We start from the raw sequence: 13,432 nt of genomic DNA, 5'->3' as shown, positions 1-13,432 counted from the left end.
GATAAATATTCAAAAAAGTCTGTAGGTAAATTGAAATTTATGAATTTTACTAATTAATTGTTGGTTTAATTACAACATAGATATTTCTCCTAACATTTCTACGGGAATGTAATAATGCAATCTTAAAAATGAAATTATAAATTTTCTGAAATTTATGACAGTATGCTAATTCACAACATCAGGTTTTCTAACTAATTATAACTTAATGTTAATTACAGTTAAATGATCTGAAATAATGTTAATGATGTTTATTCAGTATATAAGTGAACCATACATTTTAATTTGCTGATGGAAATTAAGAAAAACCATACTTTCTAACTTTTATCCATTACATATTGTGCATCAGGTAATATACAATCTGCTAAACTTTTAGTGGTGTCAAAGCATTCATTAACTACTCCGTAACTAGTTCTATTACAAGGTGCAGTTGTATATTCACTGAAATGCATAAGACAACTGTTAGGCTACTAGAGTCACACATCACCAGGAAGAAAACAGTTTACAACAAACAAACAAATATTGTTTCCCAGCAGTAAAATACATGCTTCATTCAAATTTCAGTGAATGGTTAAAATTATACATCAGAGCAGTCATAAAATTTGACATTGACTGAAGTGCCAAAGTAACTGGTTTAAGCATGCCTATTCAAATGCAGAGAGATGTAAACGGTAGAATATGGCGCTCCAGTCAGCAACACCTATATAAGAAACAAGTGCCTGGCACAATTGTTAGATCAGTTACTGCTGCTACAATGGCAGGTTATCAAGATTTTAGTGAATTTGAACATGGTGTTATAGTTGGCACGTGAGCTATGGGTCACAGCATCTCTGAGGTAGTGATGAAGTGAGGATTTACCTGTACACCATTTCATGAGTGTACCATGGATATCAGGAATCCCGCAAAACATCAAGTCTCCAACATCGCTGCGACCAGAAAAAGGTCCTGCAAGAACGGGATCGACAACAACTGAAAAAAAATTGTTCAGTGTGACAAAAGTGCAACCTTCCACAAATTGCTGCAGATTTCAATGCTGGGCCATCAACAATTGCCAATGTGTGAATCATTCAACAAAACATCATTGATAGGGGCTTTTGGAGCTGAAGGCCCACTCGTGTACCCTTGATGACTTCACAACACAAAGCTTTATGCCTCGCCTGGGGCCACCAACACTGACATTGGACTGTTGATGACTGGAAACATGTTGCCTTGTAGGACAAGTCTCATTTCAAATTGCATCAAGCAGATGTAAGTGTAGGGGTGTGGAAACAACCTCATGAGTCCATGGACCCTGCATGTCAGCAGGGGACTGTTCAAGTTGGTGGAGGCTCTGTAATGTGTGGGGCATGTGCAATTGGAGTGACATGGGACCCCCAATATGACACTGACAGCTGACATGTACCAAAGCATTCTGTCTGATCACCTACATCCATTCATGGCCATTGTGCATTCCAACAGACTTGGGCAATTCCAACAGGACAATGTGACACTCCATACGTCCAGAATTGCTACAGAAAGGTTCCAGGAATGCTCTTCTCAGTTTAAACACATCTACATATACATGACTACTCTGCAATTCACATTTAAGTGCTTGGCAGAGGGTTCATCGAACCACAATCATACTATCTCTCTACCGTTCCACTCCTGAACAGCGCGCGGGAAAAACGAACACGTAAACCTTTCTGTTCGAGCTCTGATTTCTCTTATTTTATTTTGATGGTCATTCCTACCGATGTAGGTTGGGCTCAACAAAATATTTTCGCATTCGGAAGAGAAAGTTGGTGACTGGAATTTCGTAAATAGACCTTGCTGCGACGAAAAACGTCTTTGCTTTAATGACTTCCATCCCAACTCGCGTATCATATCTGACACACTCTCTACCCTATTACGTGATAATACAAAAAGAGCTGCCCTTTTTTGCACCCTTTCGATGTCCTCCGTCAATCCCACCTGGTAAGGATCCCACCCCGCACAGCAATATTCTAACAGAGGACGAACAAGTGTAGTATAAGCTGTCTCTTTAGTGGACTTGTTGCATCTTCTAAGTGTCCTGCCAATGAAACGCAACCTTTGGCTCGCCTTCCCCACAGTGTTATCTATGTGGTCTTTCCAACTGAAGTTGTTGGTAATTTTAACACCCAGGTACTTAGTTGAATTGACAGCCTTGAGAATTGTATTATTTATCGAGTAATTGAATTGCAACAGATTTCTTTTGGAACTCATGTGGATCACCTCACACTTTTCGTTATTTAGCGTCAACTGCCACCTGCCACACCATACAGCAATCTTTTCTAAATCGCTTTGCAACTGATACTGGTCTTCGGATGACCTTACTAGACGGTAAATTACAGCATCATCTGCGAACAACCTAAGAGAACTGCTCAGATTGTCACCCAGGTCATTTATATAGATCAGGAACAGCAGAGGTCCCAGGACGCTGCCCCAGGGAACACCTGATATCACTTTACTTTTCTCAGTGATTTGCCGTCTATTACTCCGAACTGCGACCTTCCTGACAGGAAATCACGAATCCAGTCGCACAACTGAGACGATACCCCTTAGGCCCGCAGCTTGATTAGAAGTCGCTTGTGTCAAAAGCTTTCTGGAAATCTAGAAATACGGAATCAACTTGAGATCCCCTGTCGATAGCGGCCAGTACTTCGTGCGAATAAAGAGCTAGCTGTGTTGCGCAAGAACAATGTTTTCCGAAACCATGCTGATTACGTATCAATAGATCGTTCCCTTCGAGGTGATTCATAATGTTTGAATACAGTATATGCTCCAAAACCCTACTGCAAACCGACGTCAATGATATAGGTCTGTAGTTCGATGGATTACTCCTACTACCCTTTTTAAACACTGGTGCGACCTGCGCAATTTTCCAATCTGTAGGTACAGATCTATTGGTGAGCGAGCGGATGTATATGATTGCTAAGTAGGGAGCTATTGTATCAGCATAATCTGAAAGGAACCTAATCGGTATACAATCTGGACCTGAAGACTTGCCCGTATCAAGCGATTTGAGTTGCTTCACAACCCCTAAGGTATCTACTTCTAAGAAACTCATGCTAGCAGCTGTTCATGTTTCAAATTCTGGAATATTCCATTCGTCTTCCCTGGTGAAGAAATTTCGGAAAACTGTGTTCAATAACTCCGCTTTAGCGGCACAGTCATTGGTAACAGTACCATCGGCACTGCGCAGCGAAGGTATTGACTGCATCTTGCCGCTTGTGTACTTTACATACGACCAGAATTTCTTCGGATTTTCTACCAAATTTCGAGACAATGTTTCGTTGTGGAACCTATTAAAGGCAATTCGCATTGAAGTCCGTGCCAAATTTCGCGTGTCTGTTAATTTTAGCTAATCTTTGGGATTTCCCGTTCTTCTGAACTTCGGATGCTTTTTCCGTTGCCTCTGCAACAGTGTTCGGACCTGTTTTGTGTACCATGGGGGATCAGTTCCACCTCTTACCAATTTATGAGGTATGAATCTCTCAATTGCTGTTGCTACTATATCTTTGAATTTGAGCCACATCTCGTCTACATTTGCATAGTCAGTTCGGAAGGAATGGAGATTGTCTCTTAGGAAGGCTTCTAGTGACACTTTATCCGCTTTTTTAAATGAAATTATTTTGCGTTTGTTTCTGGTGGATTTGGAAGAAACTGTATTGAGCCTAGCTACAACGGCCTTGTGATCACTAATCCCTGTATCAGTCACGATGCTCTCTATTAGCTCTGGATTGTTTGTAGCTAAGAGGTCAAGTGTGTTTTCACAACCATTTACAATTCGCGTGGGTTTGTGGACTAACTGCTCGAAATAATTTTCGGAGAAAGCATTTAGGACAATCTCGGAAGATGTTTTCTGCCTACCACCAGATTTGAACAAGTATTTTTGCCAACATATCGAGGGAAGGTTGAAGTCCCCACCAACTATAACCGTATGAGTGGGGTATTTATTTGTTACGAGACTCAAATTTTCTCTGAACTGTTCAGCAACTATATTATCTGAGTGTGGGGGTCGGTAGAAGGAGCACTTATGCTCTCCACCAAACTCCTCAGACATGAACGTTATTGAACATATTTGGGATGCATTGCAACATGCTGTTCAGAAGAGATCTCCAACCCCTCGTACTGTTACAGATTTATGGACAGTCCTGCAGGATTCACGGTGTCAATTCCCTACTGCACTTCTTCAGACATTACTTGAGTACACGCCATATTGTGTTGCGGCATTTCTGCATGCTCCCAGGCGCCCTACACAATATTAGGCAGGTGTACCAGTTTCTTTGGCTCTTCAGTGTATTGCGTGTACCTGACTACAAGGTCCCCTTATCTCCCTGTGTCAGTACCTGTCACATTCCTTCCAAAAACATCCACATTCCACCCTGGCACATATTCTACCCTGGCACATTCTTTCCTAACCTCTTTCACTGCCATTCCTCATGTCATCCCACCCCACTTCAGTCATTATTGCTACTCATCTCATTTGAAGCGCAGTCCCAGGACACTGTGGTGTGTATGTGTGTGTGTGTGTGTGTGTGTGTGTGTGTGTGTGTGTGTGTGTGTGTTTTGAAGAATTGCTTTGTCTAAAACTTAACAGTTTAACAACACCTTGTATTCAGTAGACTCATGTTCTTGTATTTTTTATATTTTTTACGACAGAATGCCGTTATTGGTTTCAGTCAGCCAGTAGTCATCTTCAGTCTGAATATCATCACTGGCTGTTTGAAACCATTTGCAGCATTGTGATTATGTCACAAAAGATATAAAAGAATGTAATCAGTCTATCATTTAATCACCATGAACAGTGTGTCATTTTTTTCCACAGTAAGAAACGTTTCAGCACAGTCATTTATCAGAGTTGGCATTTCATTATAAAGAAGAGCTTTCTCCATTTTCACCCTTATTAATACTTCATAGTAGCAGAAAATAATACCATTAAGTATAACCCTTATGTTGTGAATGTTACGCACGGGTGATTACCTTTCCTCATTAATTCATTTTATTATTAATTTTTTTTTCTGTATCAATTTTTAACAGGTAACAGTTGAAATGGAAATTGTACTGACTTGTGTGCTTGCTTATTTCCAAGAAACATTTGTTTGAAATCCTCACATTCTGCGTGAAAAAGTTTTATTCTGCGGCCATTTCTCCTGTTAAATACCAGTGAACTAAAGTGAAGATATGTACCATATGCCTGATTTTTCTTATTTGTTTCCATCATACTAATAAGTATTTTGCTTTTCAGATTATGACAGCTTTTTAGTGTACTCACGTGTTGTACGAATTGACAGTATTCATATGTTTGATGAAAGCAACTTGAATGCTCCATTTCCAAGCATTCAGTCACAAGATTATATGCACAATGCTATAGGACTATCTTTTGATTACAATAGAAAGAAGATATTTTACTCTGATATTCATAAAGGGAGCATTAATTCAGTTTACTTCAATGGAACGAATCATACAGTCATTGTAAGCAGTAAGTATGATAAATGCCATATTAAGCATATTTTTGCGTAGAACATACAGAGCTGTAAAGGAGTAAGCATATGTACAGCACAAGAGTATCATTTTACAAAGTGTAAAATAAAAGAAAAGGCAACCACTGTGTGGAGCACAGTAACATATAATAGAAAACAGCACTCACACTAGCTTTCAAGCACTAGGTCTTCTCCAGCAGTAGTACACACATCCACACACACAAACACTTAGACATAGCACCTGTGAGGTTGTGTGTGTGAAGGTGTGTACTATTGCTAGTGCTCAAAAACTAGCATGAATGCTCTTTTCTGTTATGAATTACTGTGCTCCACTGATCGATTCACTATAGGCGAGTGACTGACTTTTCCTTATTTTACATATTGCTCCATCCAGAAATTTCTATTATTATTTTACAAAGTGTCTTTGATTATGGCACAAAGATAATAAATCTACATTACGTCTACATCTACTTAGCTACTCTGCAAATCACACTTAAGTGGCGTCAGAGGGTTCACACTAATTCTCTATTGTTCCACTCTTGAACAGCACATGAGAAAAAATGAACAACTATATTCTTTCTGTGCAAGCTCCGATTTCCCTTATTTTTTTATGGTTATTGTTTCTCCCTAAGCAGATCAGCCTCAGCAAAATGTTTTCGCATTCAAAGGAGAAAAGTAATGATTGAAATTTCGTGAGAAAATGACACCACAATGAGAAACACCTTTTAGTGTAGGCAGTCTCTTCAGTAAATCTGTTGCATCTGCTAAGTGTTCTGCCAATAAAATGCAATTTTTGCTTTACTTTCCCCACAACATTTTCTGTGTATTCTTTCCTATTTAAGTTGTATGCAATTGGAATTCCTAGGTATTTAGTTGAATTTACAGCCTTCAGATTTGACTGATGTATCGTGTAACTAAAGTGTAATGGATTCCTTGGAATCCACTTATGAGGATGACCTCACACTTTTCATTATTGAGAGTCAGTTGCCAATATTCACACCATACCGGTATCTTATCTAAATTGTTTTGCAATTGGTTTTGATCTTCTAATGACTTTATTAGACGATAAATGACAGCAGTATCTGCAAATAACCTAAGATAGCTGCTCAGATTGTCTCTTATATTGATAAGGAACAGCAGAGGGCATATAACACTACCTTGGGGAATGCCAGAAATCACTTCTGTTTTAGTTGAAGACTTTCCATCAGTTACTACAAATTGTGACCTCTCTGACAGGAGATCATGGATCCAGTCACATAATAAGATGATATTCCATAGGCACACAGGCTGCTTGTGAGGTATGGTGTCAAAAGCCTTCTGGAAATCTAGAAATATGCAATCAATTTGAAATCCCTTGTCGATAGTACTCAAAACTTCATGTGAGAAAAGAGCTAGTTGTGTTTCACAAGAATGTTTTTGAAATCGTTGTTGATTTTGTGTCAACAGACAAGATAATTTATAATGTTTGAACACAATATATGTTCCAAAATCCTACTGCATATTGATGTTAATGATATGGGCCAGTAATTTAGTATTAATGATATGGACCTGTAATTTAGGGGATTACTCCTATAGCCTTTCTGGAATATTGGAGTAACATGTGCAACTTTCCAGTCTTTGGGTGCAGATGTTTCATCGAGCAAGCAGTTGTATATGATTCTTAAGTATGAAGCTATTACATCAGTATACTCTGGAAGGAACCTAATAGATATACAATGTGGACTTGAAGACTTGCATTTATTAAGTGATCTAAGTCACTTCAGTATGCTGAGGATATCATCTTGTAAGTTATTCATGTTGGCAGCTGTTCTTGATTCGAATCTGGAATATTAACTTCATCCCATCTGCTGAAGAAATTTTGGAATGCTGTGTTAGTACCTCTGCTTTAGCAGCACTGTCATCAATAGTATTTCCATTGCTATTGCGCCGGATAGGCACTGATTATGTCTTTCCACTAGCATACATTACATACAACCAGCATCTCTTTGGATTTTCTCCCAGGTTTTGAGACACCGTTTCATCATGGAAACTATTATAAGCATCTCAGATTGAAGTCTGAGCTAAATTTCAAGCTTCTGTAAAAAACTGCCAGTCTCGGGGTTCTGCATTTGTTTAAATTTGGCACGCTTTTTTCATTGTTTCTGCAACACTGTTGTATCCTGTTTTGTGTACCATGGGGGATCAGCTCCATCGTTTGTCAATTTATTTGGTATAAATCACCCAACTGCTGTCAATACTCATTCTTTCAATTCAAGCCACATCTGGTCTACAGTTACAATGTTAGCTTGGAAGGATTGGAGATTGTCTTTCAGGAAGGCATCAAGCAAATTTTTATCTGCTTTTTTGAACGTCCTCTGTTTACCCACCACACTTTATTTACCTTCTGATAGAAGGTAAAAGTAATACTGAGGAAGATAAGATGGTCAGAGATAACTCTATGATCTACCCGATTAATTAATATTACAATATGAAAATTCCTAATGGATTAAGTCTGTATGCCTGATCTGGACTACAAACCAGAACCCAACCATTCATAGGCAATGCTGGTTCAGCAGGTTATGTGACTGGGCTTCTATGAAGTAGGAAAGAGGTACTGGCAGGAATGAGGCTGTGAGGTTGTGAGTTGTGCATAGATAGCTCAGTCTGTAAGAAGTAGCCGGATTTTTGTTCTCAGCTGGGACAAAGTTTCATTCTGTCAGGAAGTTTCTAAATATTACACATAAATATGGTTTGGAAAAGCATTCTGTCTTTAGCAAACATCTTTTTAATTTCTTCACCTATACATGTTTCAGTGAAATTTCAGTGGCTTCTCTTTGTTATCTGTCAAATAACAAGTAAAATGTTGCATAATAATACTATAGGTTTGGGAGAGTGGTTACTTTATTCATGTTGTATTACCAAATTATGTACCTCAATCGTACATACTGTTAATCATGTAGCTGAACAACATATGCAAAATCAAATAGAGACAGTGATCATGTGTGTGAGAGCTGTGTTTGCATGAATGTGTATGTGTGTTGTCTATTTCGGAAGAAGGCCTTTTGTCCGAAAGCTTACTTGTTTAGTCTTTTATTGTGCCTGTGTGCAACTCAAGATCTCCACTATACGGTGAGTAGCTGTGTGTCCTTTTCATTAGCTATGTGTCCTTTTCATGATATTGTCATTATCTGAGCAATCTACGCTATTCACTCAAATATGTCTGGGTCGAAAAAGAAGAAAATTGTGTTGTTCAAGGCAGATTCCTTTTCCAAAACACATTTATTTAAAAGCAAACACAGACACAAAAAGTTAGCTGTAATGTCAAGAGACATAGTACACATTTTATTGCAGAGTGAAGGGTTCTTTGTAGTATATGTCAATATCTTTGCCTCGCAGTTTTCCAAGATTGTTTTTTCTTGAATTATGGATGTTATTTTTTTAAAAGCAAACACAGACACAAAAAGTTAGCTGTAATGTCAAGGGACATAGTACACATTTTATTGCAGAGTGAAGGGTTCTTTGTAGTATATGTCAATATCTTTGCCTCGCAGTTTTCCAAGATTGTTTTTTCTTGAATTATGGATGTTGCAATGTTTTTTTTTTTTTTATTCATTTTCGAATTCAGTGTTTCACTTTAATTTTTCTTCAGGTCAGGGGTTAGTTGAAGGCCTGGCATATGAGGCATTTGACAACATGCTGTACTGGACTTGTAACAATGATCCAACTATTAGCAAGATCAATCTAACAAACAATGTTATCAAAACAGTAATTAAATTAGAGCAGACAGATAAACCTAGAGGCATTGATGTAGACAGCTGTGAAGCGTAAGTATTTACTGTCAATGGTTTCCTAAATTTCTTTTATAGAAATTTTGAAGTAGCATTTGTGTAATAGCAATAATAATAATAATCCATGAAGTCAGTCTTCTCTTTGTGTGCTGACTGCCATCACTTCTTTGCAGACGTATATACTGGACAAACTGGAATTCGCACAATCCATCGATACAAAGGGCTTTTGTAAATGGACAAGGTCTTGAATCAATCATTACAAAAGACATTCGGATGCCCAATGCTCTTGCCTTGGACCACAAGGCACAGAAGCTGTACTGGAGTGATGCACGATTTGACAAGATTGAAAGAGCAAACTATGATGGCACGAACAGAGTGGTAAAGAGCAACGTCATTCTGTAGAGCAAAATGAGTGTCTGATGTTATGTTTTGTACGTAGAAATACCTACAGTAATAGTCTAATTTACAGTGCTGCCTTGTAAGGTATTACCTAGTATATTAAGAGTGTCACTTCATCCCAAAGGAGCATGAAATAGGTAGCAGTATTTTGAAATGAGGTTTGTTTAATAGTTAATAATTCTTTAAAAGTGCTGGTAGATAAATTACCTATGTTCATTAAACATGTTCTTTGTAACAATTTTATGTGCAAGAAAAATCCAAGAACAAGATCTATATACTGTAATAATTTCAGAAGTGTAAGGGGCATTCAAAAAGAAATGAGCCAGAGGCATAATTACAGAAACCAGTACCTGTATGTTAGAAGTATTGTCTCTGGCTGTTGAGACACATGTCCCACTATGACACAAGGCAGTGAACAGCTGTCAAAATTTCCAGGGCTGTGATGTTAACCAGTTCCCCACATCCAGCTGGATATTGTCATCTGAGGTGAATCGTTTGTCCTTATGCTGACACTCTTCTTTGACCAAGATGGGCCCCTTCTGATTCACTTCCTGCAGCACGGGACAACAGTGAATGCCCAGCATTACTCGCAAATCTGGACCACCCTTTGCCAAGCAATCAAAACAAAATGACCAGGCAATCTCACACTTGGGGTGATTCTGCTCCATGACAATGCAAAGTCTCGTACAGCCAACATAGTCGCGGCACTCCTGCAGAAATTCAAATGGTAGGTTCTCAGCCACCCTCCTTGTGATTACACCATTTTTGGTCCCCTTAAAAAGGCTCTGAGGGGCATACGATTCACCTAGGACGACAACGTCCAGCTGCAGGTGCAGAACTGGTTAACATCGCAGCCCTGGGAATTTTATGAGACAGCCATTCACCACCTTGTGTCACAGTGGGACAGTGTCTCAACAGCCAGGGTCAATACTTCTAATATTGAGGTACTGGTTTATGTAATTATGCCTCTGGCTTGTTTCTTTTTGAATGCCACTTATAATTTTGTCTTTTCTTGTATTGCATTCATGCAATTTTATACTATGTTTTTGTGTAGCAGAATTGTTTGTTCACAGGTTTTAAGCAGGGTAAAGCCTCAACACACATTTGATATAGCTGTGTATGGGGATTACATATTCTGGACAGACTGGGTATTGCATGCTGTCATTAGAGCTAACAAATACACTGGAGATGATGTAGTATGGCTAAGGAGGGATGTACCTCGGCCAATGGGCATTATTGCAGTTGCAAATGATACAAATGACTGTGAGTTTTCAGTTCAACAAGTATAATTACACTTGCTTGTACCATACAGTAATTCAGTAAAAGTAGTTAAATTGAACAGCAACATTGGCCTTGTGGCAGAATTATCAACTGATGACTTTTGGAAATGTCATAATTATAAATGATATAAGTGTATCTATCTTTAACCTCAATTTTTTTCCAAAATAGATGGCAGAACATGAATATAGTTTGTAAATAGATATTTTTAACATAGTAATATTCTTTCTTACAAGTTCTGCTATAAAAAAGCAATTCTTTTGTGACAAAGATAAATATTAGATCCAGTCCTATTCATAAGTTATGTACATTTTTGTCAAATTCTGTAGATAATAAGCATCTAATCACTGTATGCTGATGACACATCTAGTGTCTGTTGTATAGGCAGTGAGGTCAGCCTTACTGAAGGGGTTCAAAACTTTCTTGATAAGGCGAGAGCTCACTTCAAGAGTAACAACTTGGATATAAATTTTTGTGTTTACCGTATTTACTTGAATCTGAGCCACACTTTTTTCCCAGTTTTTGTAATCCAAAAAACCGCCTGCGGCTTAGAATCAAGTGCAAAGTAAGCGGAAGTTCTAAAAAATGTTGGTAGGTGCCACCACAACTAACTTTTGCTGTCGAATATATGTAGCACTACACAGGCATGCTTTGCAGGCACAAAGATAAATACTGGCGCCAAAACCTCTGTGTCAGTAAATAAATTAAAAGAAAAGGTAGAAGAATGTAAACATTGTGCCATGTATTCTTTCGTGTTTGCTGCTATCTCATTTAAGTCCTGTCTGCCTAATAAACTACGAAACTAGAGTGAGACAACAGCAAATGCGGAGAAATATAAATATCATGTCATGTTTATATTCCTATTATTCTTATGCTGAATAGTGATACAGTCAGAAATGAAACATGGCAACTGATTTGGGAAATTTTTTTTTTCTTTGATTTTGAGTCTTATTTTTCAGGTGTGGCTTAGATTTGAGTGCGGCTTAGATTCGAGTGTGGCTTAGATTCGAGTAAATTCAGTATACAATAAATCCTGCAATGCATTGCAAGTTATAAATATCTAAGGGAATTGGATATACTTCATAATTCCTCTCCCCCCCCTCCCCCCTCTGTGTCCATCTCCTCCTCCCTCTCTCTTTGTCCATCTTCCCCCCCCCCTCCCCCCCACTGTTTGTGCATCACCTCCTGCCCCCTCTCTCTGCCCATCTGCAGCTTTGACCCTTGTTTATTGTTATTGCTAACAAAACCTTGATAGGAAATTGAAGTTGCTTTAAATGGATGGGCAAATTGGTTGGGATCATTGCCAGGGTATGAGAGAGTCCTCTCAAGCTGCTGGATCTGTGAGGATAGTAATTTTAACAGCGGTATTTGGCATATTTTTAATCTGTGAATGGGTAGGATTACAAAGTTTCATATTCTGTAGTAATAGTAGTAGTAGTAGTATAAGCATTAACTGATAAGCCATAAATGCATTTACAAAAATACATAGCCTACAATATGTCCAGTTGAATGTTTATTAGTGTATCATATAAAAAGTTGAGATTAATCAGTCAATAACTTTCAAGATTTTTGGTAACAAAGGCAAACAGTAACTTGTCTTTATATAATAGTATATGTTCTGTTCTGTCCACTCATCTAATATGGGGTGCCTAGGAAACCTACTTTCTAGGATTGCTTGACAACAATTCAAGCAAATTGTATTAATGAATTTTTATTACAGTAAGATGAATGACAATACTTAACTTTGGGAATTTACAATGGTATGTTGCAAGCACTTGGCGATAGTTAAATAAGAAGTCTCTTCAGTATATACAACTCCTAATACAAGTGAAACAATACAGTTCATAAGTCGCTGCTGTTGCATTCGTAGAACGGCTACTTAGCCTTCCAGTGGTCTGTGGCCAGTCAGAGCGGCGCTTATGTTCTCATAGCCTAGAGGCCACTGCTGTCTTGCAGTTGTCCTAGACAGAGGTCGGTCTGCATACTATTGGTTGACATCATCTTAGAGCCCTCTCTGCTCTAACATTCTTGACCGACGTGCTAGCACTTGACATTACACCGGAACAGTATAGATGCCCAACTTTTGTGGAAGCAGCAGGTTGGTCATGTTAGGGGGCAGAGGAGGGGCATCCAGTCAAAATACATAAAGGAGAATATCACTGTACCTTAATTCTGAAACCCCAGGGTCCATGTGTTTTGGATTAGTACAAGGTTTGTCTGGAATGTAGTGTCAAGCCTGCTGGAGCAAGGTCAGGACTGTAAGGGGTCTGGGGTAGTGTTTCCACTCTGTTTTTGACCTGATAATCTCTCAGCAAGGAACAGTATGATTGGGCACTGAAATGTCAGGATAAAGAAACAACTAAGCGGGCATGGGAAAGGTGCAGGTCATATAAGTCATTTCTTCCTTCACAAGAGTCCAAAAATCTTTTATTGCTCAGATACTCTAATAAAATACAAATGATTCAAGCAGTTACTCCAAAATTTCTTCAGTTAAACTAATCAATAATT

The 13,432-nt window shown here is 38.5% G+C and overlaps 1 protein-coding gene across 1 annotated transcript in view; it reads left to right on the top strand.

Moving 5' to 3' along the window:
- The window catches only part of LOC126092185 (low-density lipoprotein receptor-related protein 1), a 772,271-nt gene that overhangs the window by 600,371 nt on the left and 158,468 nt on the right, over positions 1-13,432 (top strand). Inside the window, exons 37-40 of the mRNA XM_049907661.1 lie at positions 5,246-5,479; positions 9,109-9,283; positions 9,421-9,625; positions 10,720-10,909. Of these exons, the coding sequence (XP_049763618.1) occupies positions 5,246-5,479; positions 9,109-9,283; positions 9,421-9,625; positions 10,720-10,909 (804 nt within the window). The remainder of the gene's footprint in view (positions 1-5,245; positions 5,480-9,108; positions 9,284-9,420; positions 9,626-10,719; positions 10,910-13,432) is intronic.

This window comes from Schistocerca cancellata, chromosome 7 (assembly GCF_023864275.1).
Source record: "Schistocerca cancellata isolate TAMUIC-IGC-003103 chromosome 7, iqSchCanc2.1, whole genome shotgun sequence".
NCBI classification, from domain to species: domain Eukaryota; kingdom Metazoa; phylum Arthropoda; class Insecta; order Orthoptera; family Acrididae; genus Schistocerca; species Schistocerca cancellata.
The sequence above is the reverse complement of the archived record's forward strand: the minus strand, read 5'-3'. Positions and strand labels throughout refer to the sequence as shown.